Source organism: Bacillus rossius, chromosome 15, assembly GCF_032445375.1.
Source record: "Bacillus rossius redtenbacheri isolate Brsri chromosome 15, Brsri_v3, whole genome shotgun sequence".
NCBI classification, from domain to species: domain Eukaryota; kingdom Metazoa; phylum Arthropoda; class Insecta; order Phasmatodea; family Bacillidae; genus Bacillus; species Bacillus rossius.
The window spans coordinates 35,276,743-35,296,362 of record NC_086342.1 but is presented as its reverse complement, the minus strand read 5'-3'; the positions used below and the strand labels follow the sequence as shown (position 1 = coordinate 35,296,362).

Genomic DNA, 19,620 nt, shown 5'->3' with positions numbered 1-19,620 from the left:
ATTTGAGTGGTAACCATAGCATTATATAGCAGAGAAATGAAAAGAAAGGTGTAATTCAAGTCCCTTGAGTGCTTTAAAGAATCTGTAGTAGGCATTTTATGTCTAAAAATTACTCTGAAAAAACACAATTCAGCTATTTTCACTCTTCTAAAAATGCAGTTCCAAAACAAAATTCAGAATCAGAACTACTCATCCTCCCTTAGCATAGCTCAAGTATATTTTGTAAACAGACACCACTCTGATATGTTGAGCAGTTTTCAAATCAATAGTTTCTTCTGAATCTCGGCACACAGAGTTTGTGCTCAGTTATTAGGGGCCCTTATGAGGCTCTTATTTTAATTTCAGGCTCCTGAAATCCTCTGGTGATACCCGTCCTCCAAGTTTGAAGCATTAATGTACAACTCAAATAATGAGCTTTGTTCGTTAGATTTGCATTTATAACCAACCATGTGATTTGTCAGTAACTCACCACATTTGAAGCTGCTACCTGGTATTTGTGAGAATGTGTTTTTACGTAGGTGGAAGTCCTCCATTCCATGATCACTAACATGTCTGGCTTATGAGGTGAGGGGCGCAGGTTTGATCCAAACCCCCGCTGCATGACTCATATTGATCAGGACATAGTCGAGAGTCTATACTCAGGTGGATGGAGCTCAACTCAATCTTATAGGTCCCATTCTTGGTCTTCTGTGCATCACCTAGAAATATGAAACTCCATATTTTTTTTTCTTTAACTTTGGACTCTGAAAGGTAGTAAAAGGAAAGGAATACTGTAGAAAATCGTCATTGCTAACAGTTTTATCCTCACAATTGTGTCTAGGGATCAAAAAATGTTCTTATATTCAACATTACAGTTGAGTGCACAAATTATTAATTACTTGATCCACCACAAATGACACTTGTCTTTCTCTTCTCAAATAAAATCACATTTAATAACATGGGGAGAATTCACATTCTTTGTCAGTCTGTCGCAAACTGATAACAAGTTTTTTTGCTGTAACTCTTCCGGATCAGTGTGATGTAATTTGAGCTTCGGCAGTGGATGTCTTTCTTGAAGTGTAGCTCTCAGTGGTAAATTTTGTTGGTGTTTTGAATTGAGCTGGTTACAGCATGACATTGACAAAAACCACTGTTGTGAAACATGTTTGAACCCGTGTGTTCCAGATGGGTGTACCTGGAGCCCATCTTCAGCGCGGGCACCTTGACCCAGGACCAGGCGCGGTTCCAGAGGATCGACCAGGACTTCAGGTACATCATGGCGGACGTGGCGAAGGACCAGAAGGTGGTGTCGCTGTGCAGAATCAACAACCTGCATCAGATCCTCAACACCCTGCTGGACCAGCTGTCCCGCTGTCAGAAGAGCTTGAATGACTTCCTGGAGGTACTGGCACGCACGTCCCCTTCGCAAGCCAGAGCAGCGTGAAGTGCCGAGTTATGTAGGAAAATGATTTGTGTATCTCTGTATCATGTTGCTTATAGTAATAGTACAATTGGAGTCCAGAATATTCAAATTATTGGGACCACATCCTAATTGGATGAACATTTTTTTTGGATTAAGCTAAATCATTCTTAAAATAAACTTAAATTGTATAATAAGGTATGATTACACAAATATGTGTGTTATTACATGTGATTACATAGTTTATTTTATGAGGTCTGTTCAAACATAACCAGATCTTGGGATGAAATAGGTGACTAGAGAGTTGAATGCCGCCTAGCACAGTAGTGTAAGTTGTTCTACCGACAGGTCACAGTGCTCGACAGCTGGTGGGGGAATTGGCTGAACAAGTCTATTTCAGTTTTGGATTAAGCGGACGTTTTAATTACTGAAGTTCGGATTATCAGGACTCCACTGTATTCTAAAATTATTGGCTTAAAAATGTCATTCAGCCTGAGGTATTTAACAAACTTATCCTTCTTTTCAATTGTAAGACTGCAATCTTTACTGACGCTGCCTTTACCAAATAATATTTTAGTATAAAGGTTGAAATTTTTGAGAAATTAGTCCTGAAAGGATGTCTGAATGTTTTCACCATTAAAATGACCTGGTGAATAAAAAAAATAAATACATTTTTGTGGTAATTTTTTTTGAGTTTACTGAGTCATAGCGATTTATTTCTATGCCTTTTTTTTAGCTGTACATGTTCCAAGACCATAAAAATAAATACTACATAGAACATTTGTGGTTCAACTACCGACTACTGTCTCACACTAAAATGAGCACCACAAATCCCTGAAAAACCACCACAAGGTTGCATTTAAGGATACATTTCCTCTCAGGAATTATGTAAGGATACTTGCAATTGTTGGGGTCCTCTAAGAAGGTATTTTGAAACTGCATTAATACTTATATATTGTATTTACCAGGAAAAGAGGTCAGCATTCCCAAGGTTCTGCTTCTTGGGTGACGAAGATCTTTTGGAAATTCTTGGCCAGTCAACACGACACAACGTCATCCAGGCACACCTGAAGAAACTGTTCTCTGGTATTCATGCAGTGTCGTTCGATGCGGAGGGCAGCTGTATCACTGCTATGAAGTCTATCGATGGTGAAACAGTGCCTCTCAAAAAACAAGTCAAGCTCGTTCAACAAGTGGAGGTAATTTGTAATGTGCACTGTCATAAGAGTTTCTATCTGAATGAAAGGTTGATTATTATTGGTAATGGTTTGCTTTTTCTTTAGTTTAAACATTGTACGAATTGAACTACATATATTTTTTAGTTTTTGTAAATACTATTTTTAAGAAAAAAATATTTGTCATTTCTTCATCGCATGTGTGTGTTGTATTTTATTGGTTATCCTCTAGAAAAATAGAACATTGATTAGTTTTAAAAATTTCTGGCTCTTGGAAAGATTGTAATTGACTATTGTTGCTTTAGACCATGGTCAAATTCTTTCTGTTTCCTTGAACTGTAATGTTTGTGTTGTATTTATGACCTTACTTTCGACAAAACTTTAAGCTCCAGTAAAGGAAAACTTTTTTTTTCTTTTAATGATTATTGCTCATTCATGTTTTATTATTGCAAAAGGGTTGTACTATGTAGTGGATGAATATTCGATTGAAAGGTATTACAACAAAAAGTTTTAAGTATACTTTTACAACTTTTGTTGGTGTACTTACACAGAGTGGTTTTTCATGTCTGATGTCTATTATGTTGTGTTGCTTGGATGTCATAATTATGTTAAGTACTAGTTCAGTGTGAAAAGAGGGTATGCATGCATTGACTGCTTCTAACAAAGCCAAATAAAAAAATTAATTTATATTTTGAGAAAAAGTACAATATTTTGATGTGGAACCCTTCAATTGTGTTTGGTATGCTAAAACAGTGCTAGCCAAACTCACTGTTTTATAGGGCCACCTATAATCTTTGAAACTAATCCAAGAGCCATGCACATAAAAATTAATATTAAATTTCTTGCAACCTTTTTAATGCTGGGTTATTCTGTAGAATAACTAGTCAATACAATACAAGACAGTTGATGAAAATAAAAATAAGTCTTTAAAAACAGCATTTAAAAAATTTTTAAAAAAATCCTACCATCTTAGAAAAAAAACTATGAAATACCTAATAGATAGATTACGAAAATATAAATAACATTTTGAGTGTTTCTTTGGTGATATTTATAAATTTTGAACAGTTTCCATTGACAACTTATTCTACATACAAGGATCATTCATAAAATAAAGACTGTATATTTTTTTACAAAATGAAAAACACAATATTTATTGGGGGGAGAAAATTCTCTTACATACTGGAAGCTTCCTTCACGTCTCTACATAATCAACTCCCACATTTAAACTTTTGTTGTATCAGTCCACGAGCTTCAGAGTTCCCATGATATCCTATTCTGCCGCCAGTTCAAGCCAGGTGGTCACTGCGTTTTCCAACTCTTCATCGCTTCCGTAATGTTTACTGCCGAGAAATGCTTTCATCTGAAGGAAACGATAGCAATTGCTAGGAGCAGGGTCGAGACTAGAGGGTGGATGATTGAAACTTTGTAACCCTTCTTCCTTCTAACTTGGAAGAGGGGTTGCGTCCCCGACTCACTCTGGGCGCGAAGGGAAATACCAAAAATTATGAAAAGGTATGAAAGGCTACACCATAAAAAATTCCCCATACCAATGCCCAGGGGTCAGGCCAAAAACTTTAAAGCAGACAAAGCAGAGCAAACATAATTCCAAATAAAGGCAAGACTTTGGGTAATTACTATTAAAAAAAGATAATTTTCAAAAAATAGCATTTACTATATATAACAATACACGTTTGGTTACAAAAAAAAGGCGATAATAATGGCAGTCTCTTAATCCATTCTCAAAAACAATCATTACCGATTAAATATTATAAAAAATATAAATAACGATTACAACATATATATATATATATATATATATATATATATATATATATATATATATATATATATATATATATATATATATTTTAACAATGGCCTTACTAATAATTCAATGATCGCAGCGAAGGGCATGAGGTGTGGCCACAAAAAAAGTTAACCCAAGATGGCCTACCTTAATACCAATTATAAAAAAAAATATATAAATCTATATAAAATTATATATAAAATTCTATATAAAATTCTACATAAAAAGTTCTAATACAAAACATGAATTAAACGTATTTCTCAGCTCTCAATAATTGTTCTCTTCCTTGAAATAATTTGTCACTACAAGCTTGCCACTATGTTAACATTCTAGACGTCCGCCGGCTCGCTGACCTTCCTCAATAAACTAGAGAGTCTAATGCCTCGCCGACATACTGTTCCATAAAAATGAATAATTTACGCACTAACATCAGTCCGTGCGTGCAGCTAAACTCCCTTGCATACACTCTATATTCTATAATACTGCAGAAAGTCATTAGCATTAGTAAAGTCCAGTTGAAAATACGCTAATTATGCCAATGTCTCAAAACGTCGCTACAATTTTCCAAAATGCCGAGTTATTTTAAAAAACAAACTTTTGTGTCTCACAAAACGGGTAAACGGGCGACCGTTAACAAAAACACGTCATCACATCACCAATGTGTGACATTAAAAACATGGGCCTCTTCTCACAAAAAGGGTGCAAAAGTTCCGTCCAAACTAGAAAAGTTCAAATTACGATCTTCGCAACAGTTAGTTTATCACCACGAGGGAAAAATTCAATGCGGCCGCCTCTTTTTACCTTGTTCAAAGTGTCCATCACCGGGCAATCCCTTGCCCTGTCGCCCTGCGTGGTGTGTCCATGCTGACCCTGCCCATAGCCGCCCGCTGCCGCCCGGCTCTTCAGCGCGCGCCGTCACATGCTGCGTGCTCCACACGAGTCCCGCCAATAGTCCTCGCTTCCAGCTGATACCTCCCACTCCCGACCGGCCGTGTCGGTGACGTCATCGCCAAACCGCCGGGAGCGCACCAAGTGGAATTCATGCGAAACACAATCAATATCACGTAACTACCAATCCATAGTTACAAAATAAAACGCTTAGCTTAAAATAAAATATTAACAGTCACAACCATTATTTAAAGAGATGAATTAACATCAAATAAAAAATGGAAAACGTAAAAATACGTAAAATAAAACTATATAAAACTAAAAGCCAGTAACCTCAATAAAGCAAAATTTAATTACAAGGTTAAATGTGGGCGTGACGGCCAAAACTTTACCATCCGAATTGATTCAGCGTCTGCACGAGCGGTCTTTTGTTTCACAGCAGTGCACACCTGATAATGGATTGTTTAGGGCCGCCGTGCCCGAGGACGACGAGAGAGGAAGCGGTGTACTCGTGACGGTGCGGTGTGTGGACGCAGGTGTGGCTGGCGGAGCTGGCGAGCGAGATGAAGTCCACGCTGCGGCAGCTCCTGCTGGACTGCGTGCAGGAAGGGGAGCGGACCAAGAGCGACCCCGACCCCTCCAAGTACCCCTCGCAGGTGCTCTGTCTGGCCGAGAGCGTCCTGTTCACTCGCCGGTGCGAGGAGGCCATCTCCTCCGGCGGCCTCCGAGCCTTCCTCGGCACCCTCCAGGTGGGAGTGTTTCCCCACCCCGTTTACCCCCGAACCCATCATTCCCACAAACTAGCCTTTCTTCTCTACCCCCTCGCCTCTCAGAAATGAAATTCTGCATGTGCTCCTGGAAGAGACAAGATTCTCTGTTTTATTTTCAGCTCAATTTTTGTTTTGTTTTAAACTATGAAAGGATGTCTACGGGTCTCATAAGCCACGGAAAAAAAAGTTGCGAAACAAACAGTAACTGTGCTGGAAGTTACGAAATTTTAATTTGCTGCAACCTTTTGCCAACATGTTTTTTTTATTTGATGCCTTACTTTATTGTACAATTGCATGTTAAGTACAAATAGTTGAAGTCTGTCGACTGATATCATGTGAAAATTATCTCTAAAAAAAAATGTTATCTTTTTAATAGAAAATTGTTATTTTACTGTGAATAGTAGAGATATTTAGTAGTATTTTTTAATTTTTTCTCTCTGCATAAACAAACCAATGATATGACATTGCAAGAGAATTTTATTAAGTATCTTGAAAATGTGCAGAAAGTTTACTTCATTTAATTTTAATAGTTAGCAAGCTCTATGTTTTTAAATGAAATTGTGGTTGATATGTGTGTCTGGAGAAGTTTTATTTAGCACAAAAATGTTATAAAAATTTAATACCCTGAAAAATAAATGAATATTTTAGTATGTAAAAAATAATTGTTGTTTAAACACATGTGTTTTAATGCAGTTACAGAAATGTATGATTAAGTTAAAAAGGAGTATACACAGAATTTCAGTTTGGGGGGAGGAAATATAACCACTTTGTCCGGGTACACATCATTTGCCCTACAGGCGTTTGCCCTAAACGTAGGGCAAATGCCGTTGAGTGCAAACGACTGTAGGGCAAACGCCGGCAAGCACTTATGTTTTGTATTAATGAAACCACACCAACTTTTAGGGCAGACGCCTGTAGGGCAAATGCCTGTAGGGCAAACTACTGTCGAAAAACTTCTTTTAGGGCAAACGCCTTTAGGGCAAATGCCGGAGCTTCGTCTGAATGGGATTATCAAACATTTTGTGCAAACGCCTTTAGGGCAAATGACTGTAGGGCAAACGCCTGTAGGGCAAATGCATTTAGGTCAAACGCCTGTAGGGCAAATGACTTTAGGGTAAACAAAGTTTAGGTTATTTTGGGTAATGGAGGTTTTTTCAAATATGTATCGATTCAAACAGTGTTCTTGTTTATATTTCCTCCGCAGGTGGCAGTACCTCAATAAATGTTATCCCTCTAAATGCAAAGGTTTTAAAACCGTCGCTAGATGGCACTTATGTAAGCCTATATCGAGGTTTGGTGGGAATTCATGTGGTATGAACTTCCAAGATTCACCAACAGATGGTTCCCTGCGCTAAGTTCAATGTTATCGAATATTTTTTCTGTAAAATATTTCGGAACAAAAGGTGATGTAAGGTCTTCGACAAAAAAAAATCGTATAAAAAACAGTATTGGCGATTTAACAAAAATATCGCTGGAAATAGGTTCAACTTTTTTTTTCCGGGGCTTTGGTTATTTCAATTTCAGCTGTCAAACGCGCATTACGCTATGATTACTTAAAATATTACGAGCATATAGGTAAATAATGTGAATACTAGTGTACGGGTACATGGTACCGCGTACAGCAACATAAGACTATTTATTAATTGTTTTATTATCATATATGTATTTCTTTATTAATTATGATACTATGTTGTTGTTTAACCTTCTAATGTAATATGTCGAACCTTCAAACTACGGAACTGTCATGCTACAGCTTAGCATTCATAAACATTGAACTGACCATACTATCATCAAACCTAACCTGATTCCATATTTAACTCATTGTTGTAATTTCACTTCTGTTATTTATTGTAATTTTTGTCTCACCACAGATATCTTATATTTAATTGTGTTTACATATTGTTTTGATGTGATTATTAATCACCAACATTTAGATTACCTGTTCTTGGCTGCAGTGTTTACAGCCGCAGGCTATCTTGTAAAATAGCATACCGCCGTGGGCGGAAATGCGTCCGTGAATTATGTTATGTAGGAAGAAGTAAGAATAGGCGTCTCTTCGTCAGGGCCTATCCCGACGCCGGCCTTATCTAAATTAGCATTTTTGGCATAATCTTAAAAGATCAAGTAAATTCAGTGACTTAATATTAATTGGTATGGTGATAGCTACGAACGTGAGTGTTTGCAGCAATATCAGGCGGTAAAAAGATAAGTTACCAACAAATTAAGTTGAGGCTTATGCTATAAGCCAAAGGTAGCCATCTTGATCTTAGTAGCGTCCTTGGTACGGACTTTTATGCAATGTTAATGTTGAGACTGATGATTATTGCAAAGTTAATTACCCATATTAAGTACATTTTTAACATCTGATGGAACAGTATTATAAATTAATATTTTTATTTCAGTGTTCTTTACAGTTCATTCTACTCAGTGGTCTTAGAGAAGAACTCCTGCAAACCCTGAGCTAATAGCCGAGGTGAAAACATTATATAATAAATAAATTCTAAGATATTTATTTATTGCACTTAGATTTTTTTAACACTGAGCTACGATAATTTTAAATAAGTTGAAGAGTTTGAACACTGAACGGTTTATCATACATGAACTTTTGAGTGATGATAAGTTTAAATTGACGAACTTTTGGTTGAATATAAATCTGTGCCTACGTATATCCTGAAAATTAAACACCATAAAAATAACCAGGAAAGCCACAATAATCCATATCAATCCAGAATTTTATTATTATCAATCTACACCATATTTACTTCCCCTTAATAACACCTTTTTAATTACAGATTATTCGCAGTTGAAGTGTTATGTTTTGTGTATGTATTTGTTTATAGTTAAGGGCATGTGTTATCGTTGTTGTCGTTTTGTATTTAATTAATATGTGTTATGTTCCAATCACAAGCCGCATACATCTGAATCATTAAAATTAATTATTATTCATTAATTCATATATTCCTTTTCATGTATGTGTTCAATACTCATAATCAACATAATAGACCCGTTTGGATGGTATAGCAACGGCGCCCAATTCACCAAAGTTATATGTATTTAGCTATATTACTACCATTGGGAAACTAATACTATTGTAGCACACTTCTACTTATATACTTATAAGTACTATAGTAATTGTTATAATACATTACATTACATTACATTACAAAAAAAGTGGCCCACAACGTGGTGGCTCGAAGAGGAATTTCACTGTAAACACTGAAATATTATTACAAAAATGTCTTCGGGAAAAGGGTACGAACTTCGTAATCGAGCCGCTAGCCAGTCTGCTGCCATGGAGGAAGTTAGTGAGCTGGAGGAGTCAGAAGCCTCTCCATTAGACAATTACCCTGCCCCTGTTCAGGAGCAGGATGATCACAGATATGCTGCCACCTACAGTAGCAGTATTAATTTACCAAGGGAACAGGTAGAACCTGCTGTTACCCCCATTCCTGCCAAGTCACCAAGCGACTCAGATGAGGAACAATCTGAGGAGGAGGAATTTCAGGGAGTAGTGACAGCTGAAACCAGCATGCCAACCGCTGGGACAGCAGCAGCCACAGGTCCTGCAGTGAACTCCATGACTACTCAGCCCCCTAGGATAACAGATATGTCACAGTTGCTGCAACAGCTGAGATTGATAATACAAATCGGACAGCAAACAGCCAGCCAGCTGAACAACTTAGTCAGTCAGCAGCAGGAGGTGCAGTCCAACCTGAACAACTTAGCAAGTCAACAGCAGAACATGCAGGCTAACCTAACCAGCCAAATAAACAGCCAGAATGCAGAGATGCGTCAACACATTGACAGCAAGATGGATCTACTCAACTCCAGGTTGCAAGAGGGACTGACTGAATTGGAAGAGAGGATAGAGACCAGATTGCAGGACCAGTCTCAATCAATGACTCAACTGTCAGAGCAAGTCCAGACTCAGGCATCCAGAGTTGACAATTTGGAAACTCATACCACCACATTGGTGAGGGTAGTAGATAGGGCCAGACTGGAGCAGCAAGGACATGCCCAGGTATTGAGTGAGAGGTTAGAGGAGGTGGAGAACACAACAGCCCTACTAAAATCAAGATGGAATAGTGTGGAAGCAGAGTTCAGAGCTGTAGCAGAAAAGAATTCACAGAGTGGGGATGCAGCCATGCAGCTACAGGCCACCCAGCAGAAAGGTGGGCTGCCTAGCAATGTGACTTCTGTCACATCACTCACCCCTACCATGCCTGCACCTACTACAGCAACTACACCTGCCGTCAACCACTCTCCTCAACCACGTTCATGCTCACCTGCACACTTGGACCAGGTCACACTTATGCACCACCCCGCCAAACACTGGTCGGAGTCTATTCCCACATTCTCTGGCAAGTCACAAGAAAATCCTATTCGCTTCTTGAAGAAGTTTGAGGATTATGCCAGAACGTTTGCCTTGACAGACACAGAGAAATTAAAGTGTCTGAATTTTGCCCTCAAGAGCACGGCATTCTATTGGTGGGAGCTTCAAAGCACTCAGACTACTTCATTCGACCAATTCAAGGACCAATTCAAGAGCCAGTACTGGAGCTTGAAAGTACAAGGCAATCTGCGTGCTCAGCTACATGCTGACCGTTTTGACAGCAAGAGAGGTGGTTCGCTGGAGGCGCACATAGTCACCATGTACGAACGCACCAGGTACTTGGACATCGTCATGTCAGACGAAGAGTTCATCGCCACCATGCTAACACAGTTGCCTGTCGCCTACCAAATACAAATGTCTGGCCATGCCTACAAAGATGTCACAGAGTTTCGTGATCACGTGTTGGCAGTAGACAAATTACAACGCCTTCAGAAGGGTCAAGCCAGCAAGGAGGAGTATGAGAAGCCATCTCAGCCAGCCTACCAAAAGCAAGGACCAGTTAACACGTACTGGCAAGGTAGAAACAAAGACGACAGACAAGCGAATGTACATCTCATAAACTGTGAGAAGAGTACCAGATACTCTGAGTCAGAGCCTACTAACAACAGTTTCAAGTATGGATACAAGAAGGGTAGGAAATCATACCAGAACAAGCCCTATCCGAAGAAGAAGTGGTAGAACCAGCGGCCCAGGAGCAACAGTGAAGGTGAGGATGAGGACCGGCGGCAACAGAACAGGAAGGCAATGGAACGGCCTCCCAGGAAGTCAAGCTATAGGCATAGAGCTGCTGAATCAGATGGAGAAGCTGATTACCGCCCTGTAAACCAGAAGCGCAGCTACCCATCAACAGCTTACTACCAGCATGACTACCGAATGCCACACACCAGAGTCCCGACTGAACAGGAGGAAGGCTGCGGAAACAGAAGTAGTACCGGCCCACCTGCCAGTCATCAATATTCATTTCCCTATCCACCGCCATCTCATCATTCACCCAGCCAGCAGAGCGTGGGATATTTCCAGCGTAATACGCCTATCAACCCCATTGCTACTGAGTTCCGGACTGCTGTGGCCCATGCAGCCCATGGTCCATCGAGCAGCTGGACCGCACCAAGTGGAAACCACCCTGCTACATCATCAAGTAGCAACAACCAACGGGACAGCCCGTTATACTAGAGTGGATCCAGTTTAAATCGCCCCGAACCATGACCTGTAATTCAGAGTAAAGCCCTAAGTCTGGATCGGTCGGTGGCGATTAACCCACTCTATTTACCTGAAAGAGACATAGATACGGATGTGACGGAATGGCCAACCGGTCAAGAGGTTGAGCACCTCATCAGTAAGCGACTACAAGCAGAAGCTTTAGCCAGGAGAAAACGCAAGAGTTCATCCAGAGTAAAGCAGTTCCAAGTTGGAGACCGAGTGCTTCTAAGAACAGCTCCGGTGAGCAAGAAATGGGAACGAGTGACGAAGAAGCTGTTTCTGCTCTTCGAAGGCCCATATGTGGTAAGCAAGATCATACGTGGAAATTGCTACGAGCTGCAAGACCCTGTTACCAACCAAGTTGTGGGAAGGTATAATCTAACACATTTAAGGGCCTACAACCAGCCCAGTAATCTGTAAAGATGTGTTTGGTCAGAGCTCATTAGAACTCATCATGTATACTACTGTGGAAGATAGCATGAATGTACAGTTGTTGTATAGAATACATTGGATGGTCCTATGTAAATAGAGTACAGGACATCCTATAGTGCAAATGTGTGATGTTTCACATGTTATGCCAGCAATGGTAGTGCCAGCCATGAGATGTTATTTTTGCTGTTATTGTGTTTGTAGTGTCTAATGATACACTACACTGGCAGCCTACGAGTGTAAGGCCAGTTTGTCCAGTGATGAGGTATGGTGAAATAGTCCACCCACACTAGGATGTTATTTTGTGTAACAGCGTATAGCCAGAGAGCTATGTATACAGCATTGCATGGCGCTAGCACCACAGAGTTGGTGTCAACATTACAACATGTACACACGAGCATGACCAGGTGTCAGCTGTGGAATTAAAAACAACTGTGTATCCTGTATGAATACCCACTGACATGTGTGAGAATAGCTATCATGACCAAGTGTAACAGAATGTGTTAGAATTCGCTGACCAGCTGATTGTCCACATAAGCAAGCATGCACACAGCATATCAAATAAGCCACATATCACTCTTGCAACTACGAAGCCATGCAAACCCTCTATGAACTAATTACCTTGTTTGCGTTATCCATATGATGAAATTATTGTAGCACTTACTGATTTTTAAGCTCACTTCAGAAGAATAAAATAAAATGAAAATTGCCATGAATTTGACTGTGTAATATGTGTAAAAAAAAAAAAATTTGCACACATTTTTTTGTTATAATGTGTATTATGTTTGGCATTGTATCTTATATTTTTATTTATAGTGAGCCATTTAAAAACACTTTGCTTTGAATGAATAAAAACACTTGAATTTAAATTTGAATATTAAGCAGTAGCTTAATTTATTTTAAATTTGCCACAGAAAGAAATACAACATGGTTGTATATACTTCACACACTAATTTTGTTGTTGTCACACGAAAGTTATTTCTTGAAGCTTCAAACGATCTACTTGTTGGGGTCTATTTTTCTGGCTGTGATACAGAACATGGAACACTGGTGTCGCGAGCAAGAGGAAATGATTTTCTGTGCTACCCAGTTGTTGCCTGTGGCCAAAGTGTGTAACAAGTGTCAACAAAGTGTGATGAAATCAGTCAGACTAGTATCCTGAAATTATAATTTCACATCAACAGTGAAATGAAAAAAAAAAAAAAAAATTATTGAACACTGAAGATATGTGTTATGGGAAAACACAGTATGTACTGATGGTACAAAAACATATTAATACACTATTATTGTCTGCAAGTCTGCAGTATTTGAATTTAATTAATTATGTTATAAGATGAAATAACATGAGATGATTTTTTTTTGAAATGAACTATCATTATTATTGTAATAATAAGTCATTTAATTACATTGCAATTATTTATGTAGTCATAGTGACATAAATGTGTAAATAATTATTGTATTTTGATGTGTGATCAATTTCTTGTATATAATTTCTAAGCCCAAGAGCAAAATGTAAATAAGCCTAATTAGTTGTAATCAAATTAATTAGTTTACTAGAAAATAACTGAAAATAATTGCTATGTCTATGAGCAAATATGTAAACAAAAGAAATATAATCTAATATTTATCGCATGAATCTACTGTATGTTAGTACCGATACAATAACAATGGTACCAGATTACCCTGTAGGTCATGGTAAATTAAATATTAATAGGTTTAAGTTATAAACAAAACACATTAAACCCTCCTAATAATATATATATATTTTTTAATTGTTGTAATTAAATACTTTTCCTAGTATTTTAAATGGTTATTTGTGGTTGAATGGTTATGATCGAGGTGACCCGAGGCTACGACTGGAAAGCACAGATAGGACATTGTTGTTTTGAAGAGGTGAAATTTAAGAGTTAAGCCCGAGCTATAATTAAGGACGCCCGTGTGAGTGCGCCTTGAAAGTGTGTTTGAACTAACCGCATACGCAACGACTGTATAAGGACCCAACTCCGACGTCCCACGCTAGTCGTGGAACGTCCCGATGTCGGACCAGGAACACCGCCGTCGCCGTCAGCAGGAACTGTCTCGCCGAGACGCCGCCTCCCGCCAGCTGAGAGTGGTGTAAATTACGCCGCCCTTGTAGCTGTGCAGTCTACAGCTGGGATCTCGCGGCAGGTGGCCGTGAGACGGTTCGCCGCCCCGCCACCATGTCCCCTCCCGTGGCGCTGTCAAGGGGACTCGTTCCAGGGTGCTGTGCAGTAGCGCCTGACGCCGTGCTGGACCTGTACACAACAATGCAGGGCTTGCAATTGTTCTTTACATTGCATAATTTCGCTATCTTCACAATCGTAAGTACACTTACCAGTGTCTGAAATGTGTCCGTGCCTCGTAAGCCCTTCCAGACTGCCATCAACGATGGAGCAACGGAGAAAAACGTTGGAGTTTCGCGGAGCTGCGTGACGCAGGTCTTGACTGTACGACCGTTCAGCGAGAAGTGATCGCGCGACACAGTGTCGTCGCTGATTGGGTGTCGCGTTGGCGCGAAATTTTCCCTCCCTCCACTCCTGCTCCTAGTTCAACCGCCGTGCGCTTTGTTTTTTTTTTAGCTCGCACCTGCTGAGGGAAAAATAAAATATAAAAAAGACGTTTGCTCGTCAACCGCCAATTTATCGCGTGACCAGAATTGACTGAAAGAAAGGGTTAAGATGAACTTTTGAAAATCCCTAGACTTATTAGAAGGATCTTTCACAAAACTTCATCTGGGACAGCATTCTGTACGGGTACATGGTACCGCGTACAGCAACATAAGAATATTTATTAATTGTTTTATTATCATATATGTATTTCTTTATTAGTTATGATACTATGTTGTTGTTTAACCTTCTAATGTAATATGTCGAACCTTCAAACTACGGAACTGTCATGCTACAGCTTAGCATTCATAAACATTGAACTGACCATACTATCATCAAACCTAACCTGATTCCATATTTAACTCATTGTTGTAATTTCACTTCTGTTATTTATTGTAATTTTTGTCTCACCACAGATATCTCATATTTAATTGTGTTTACATATTGTTTTGATGTGATTGTTAATCACCAACATTTAGATTACCTGTTCTTGGCTGCAGTGTTTACAGCTGCAGGCTATCTTGTAAAATAGCATACCGCCGTGGGCGGAAATGCGTCCGTGAATTATGTTATGTAGGAAGAAGTAAGAATAGGCGTCTCTTCGTCAGGGCCTATCCCGACGCCGGCCTTATCTAAATTAGCATTTTTGGCATAATCTTAAAAGATCAAGTAAATTCAGTGACTTAATATTAATTGGTATGGTGATAGCTACGAACGTGAGTGTTTGCAGCAATATCAGGCGGTAAAAAGATAAGTTACCAACAAATTAAGTTGAGGCTTATGCTATAAGCCAAAGGTAGCCATCTTGATCTTAGTAGCGTCCTTGGTACGGACTTTTATGCGATGTTAATGTTGAGACTGATGATTATTGCAAAGTTAATTACCCATATTAAGTATATTTTTAACATCTGATGGAACAGTATTATAAATTAATATTTTTATTTCAGTGTTCTTTACAGTTCATTCTACTCAGTGGTCTTAGAGCAGAACTCCTGCAAACCCTGAGCTAATAGCCGAGGTGAAAACATTATATAATAAATAAATTCTAAGATATTTATTTATTGCACTTAGATTTTTTTAACACTGAGCTACGATAATTTTAAATAAGTTGAAGGGTTTGAACACTGAACGGTTTATCATACATGAACTTTTGAGTGATGATAAGTTTAAATTGACGAACTTTTGGTTGAATATAAATCTGTGCCTACGTATATCCTGAAAATTAAACACCATAAATATAACCAGGAAAGCCACAATAATCCATATCAATCCAGAATTTTATTATTATCAATCTACACCATATTTACTTCCCCTTAATAACACCTTTTTAATTACAGATTATTCGCAGTTGAAGTGTTATGTTTTGTGTATGTATTTGTTTATAGTTAAGGGCATGTGTTATCGTTGTTGTCGTTTTGTATTTAATTAATATGTGTTATGTTCCAATCACAAGCCGCATACATCTGAATCATTAAAATTAATTATTATTCATTAATTCATATATTCTTTTTCATGTATGTGTTCAATACTCATAATCAACATAATAGACCCGTTTGGATGGTATAGCAACGGCGCCCAATTCACCAAAGTTATATGTATTTAGCTATATTACTACCATTGGGAAACTAATACTATTGTAGCACACTTCTACTTATATACTTATAAGTACTATAGTAATTGTTATAATACATTACATTACATTACATTACACTAGCTGTTAAAAATTTTCTTAATTAGCATAATAGTACTAATGCGGTTAAACTCGTACATATTGTTCATACTATTTTATTCTGGAATGTATGCACAACATACCGCTGAAGTACACAATGAAGAAGTATTCCATTTCGTTTTGTTCTGGTTTTTCCATAATTTGCATTCAGTTTGTAATGTTTGTGTTAGATCACTTTGATGTTCAGTTATAATAGTTGGCCGATAATAGTCATTGGTTGGCATGATTCTAAAAATAGGCTATATCCGTAATATAATATATATTCAAATATATCCATAATATTTCCCATATTTCCATAGTGAATTCCACTTATATTCCCAAAATAAAATATTGAAGATACGTAATGGTATTTCTCAATAATAATGTTACTTTAGCCCACCGCACACAGAACGACTTTCCTTGCGGAATTGTATCCATATTTGTTTGTTCCACAATATTCCTTCCTTCTTCCAAAGTGACTTGCAGTGACGCGATGTAATGTTCACATTTACTTAATAGTTCATTTTCAGGAAGATCACACCCTTGTACATCAATAACTTGCCCTGATGAGGATCCATAGTCGATTGGAGTTCACGCCGTTTTAGTTTCAACCGACTAGGTATCTTCTTGGTAAGCCAGTTTACGCCGAGTTGTGCCGTGTCGAATCTTTTTACGAATGACTTTCTTGTGTATTGAACCAGGGCTCCTACCTGACATTTTTTTGAAAGAACTCTTCTCCCAAGCTAAACCTTTCTTGAATCTTGTCCTGCCATGTAACATTTACGCTGAAGAGAGCCTCGCTGTGTCTGTGTGTAGGTAATTTATTATTTTGTGTCCATTAAATTTGGCAACGAGGCTCTTATAGAATTCTGCCGAATTACTAGTTTTGTTTTCTTTGAGATATCTGTCACAAAAAAAAATGTCTTATTAAAAAATTAAAAACCTTTCGTTCGAACAAGATTGTTTTAGATATGAAGCGTCTGTGTGCATAATAGTGTGAAATCAAATCTCCCATAATTATAAATGAAAAATCCCCGATGGCAGCCAGTCGGAAAGGTAGATTTCGCCGTACAACCTACCAATATAAAAAAAACTTTTTAAAAAATTCCAGAAGTTTCAATAACTATGTATAATCTTATGAATATTTCTAGAATATCCAATGTAACAATATATTGCAAATTAATTTTTGTCTCAACAATATGTATGGGATATAAATCCAATCCAACAATACATTAGACATTCATATTTACCTCAATTAGAAATTCTGAAATTCATAGGACCTAGATTGGAGAAAATATTGTGAAATTTTCTGTAAGTCGCTCTGCGATATCTACCTAAAAACTATCTCAGGAGAAAAAAAATTATAGTCACGTACAAACTTAATTTGTGGAGATGAACTAAGCGTGCACAAATAATACTATTTTTGATACATGATTGTTATGCTAACAGTTTTTGTTATGAATTGCTGTCCTGTAAGCCCGCCCCACACGACGCCTAATTTCTGCTTTATATTCTATTATACACATGGGTATAAAAGTGGGTATATAAATTTCATTAGCAGAAGTGAAGAAAGAATTGGTTACTCCATACGCACGATAGCCAGAGTTCTAACGAGAAAACAGCCAACATAGTTGCCGACCAAGGCAAGCATGTCAGGTTGGATAAACCTATTGCGTACATTTAACCAAATACTGAATATATATATCGTGCCCACTGTTAAAGTCGTAAGACTGTTTGTGGGCATGTGACAAAATATGTAGGTAACTAAATAAAATTGCAACTGTTTATTTTGAAAATTATGTAATTCAGTGAATTATTTTTTAAATATTTATTTTCTAAGCTTCACTTGCAAAAAATATAGAGAAGTTGATTCAGTGTTTAAAAACAAGATCATAGCAATTTTGAAAATAAATTATTCAAAAATATATTAACTAAAATTGAACTTTTTTTTTTGCGAATATGCTGATTCATTAGCATCTGAAACAGAGTTATATTTAATGATCTTTCTTTGTGTATTATACTTTTACGTAATTCATTATTGTACATTCCACAACGTATCAAAATCGTTCCTAGTTAACACTCATACCTATGACATTCATTCAAATATTGTGGCAATATGGATGATATGATTAAATGCATTTTGAAAAGTTGTACATTTCATTGGCTGTCACACATTAAATCAGTCTTTAATTATACTTCACTTGTTCCCATAAAACTTATTAGGGGTTAAGCTATAGATGGTCTGGGCGAATTAGCAAAATATGCACACTCTCGATGGAAGTATTTTCACCGCATTCTACAAACATATTAATAAAACGACAGATTCCGTTGGGCACATGTTATATAAAAATTGAAAATAGGCATGAAGGTCTCGGAGGCTATTTTAACAGTAACTTTTAAACAGTGAAAATGTTTTTATATACGCATACGTATAATCCTCTGCCTTAAATTATTTTAGGGTAATCGTTTTTAGGACGACTTTAAGTGAAAATAACAGCAGGCAAGGATGATACATTTTTGTAAGCTCCTTTTGTTAACGCTTGTTTTTATGTATAGCAGCAATATTAAATTAAGTTAATTCATTTGCTAGTTAACCCCCCCCCCCCCACCCTGGAAAATATTATATCATCAACCTCTCTGTTAAAAAATGATTTAAAAAATACAATCCAGTCACTGAGATTGATGCACCATCTGTTGTAAGGTTCAATTACTAGCTGCATTCTTAGACTTCAACGTTGGGAAAGCAAACCGTATGTGCTGCCATCTAATTTGTGAATTTTGTACTTTGTACTCATTTGGAGAATGGTTCCAACATTTGTCAACAGGGGCGACACACGTAAGGACATCTATCTTCGAAAAGGTTCGTAGGGCAAACGCCTGTAGGGCAAACGACTTTAGGGCAAATGCCTTTAGGGCAAACGACTGTAGGGCAAACGCCGACAAGCATTCATTTTCGGATTATCGAAAATTCGCAAACTTTTAGGGCAAACGCCTGTAGGGCTAATGCCTGTAGAGCAAACGACTGTCGAAAAACTTCTTTTAGGGCAAACGCCTTTAGGGCAAATGCCGGAGCTTGGTCCGAATGTGATTATCAAACATTTTGTGCAAACGCCTTTAGGGCAAACGCCTGTAGGGCAAACGCCTGTTGGGCAAACGCCTGTAGGGCAAACGACTTTAGAACAAACGCCTTTAGGGCAAATGCTTTTAGGGCAAACACCTGTTTG

At 37.9% G+C, this 19,620-nt stretch overlaps 1 protein-coding gene across 1 annotated transcript in view; it reads left to right on the top strand.

Moving 5' to 3' along the window:
* LOC134539674 (cytoplasmic dynein 2 heavy chain 1) overlaps positions 1-19,620 on the top strand; it is a 446,052-nt gene that overhangs the window by 150,312 nt on the left and 276,120 nt on the right. The window contains exons 27-33 of the mRNA XM_063381862.1: positions 1,165-1,381; positions 2,368-2,598; positions 5,806-6,099; positions 9,401-10,938; positions 11,511-11,570; positions 11,787-11,935; positions 14,082-14,313. Of these exons, the coding sequence (XP_063237932.1) occupies positions 1,165-1,381; positions 2,368-2,598; positions 5,806-6,099; positions 9,401-10,938; positions 11,511-11,570; positions 11,787-11,935; positions 14,082-14,313 (2,721 nt within the window). The remainder of the gene's footprint in view (positions 1-1,164; positions 1,382-2,367; positions 2,599-5,805; positions 6,100-9,400; positions 10,939-11,510; positions 11,571-11,786; positions 11,936-14,081; positions 14,314-19,620) is intronic.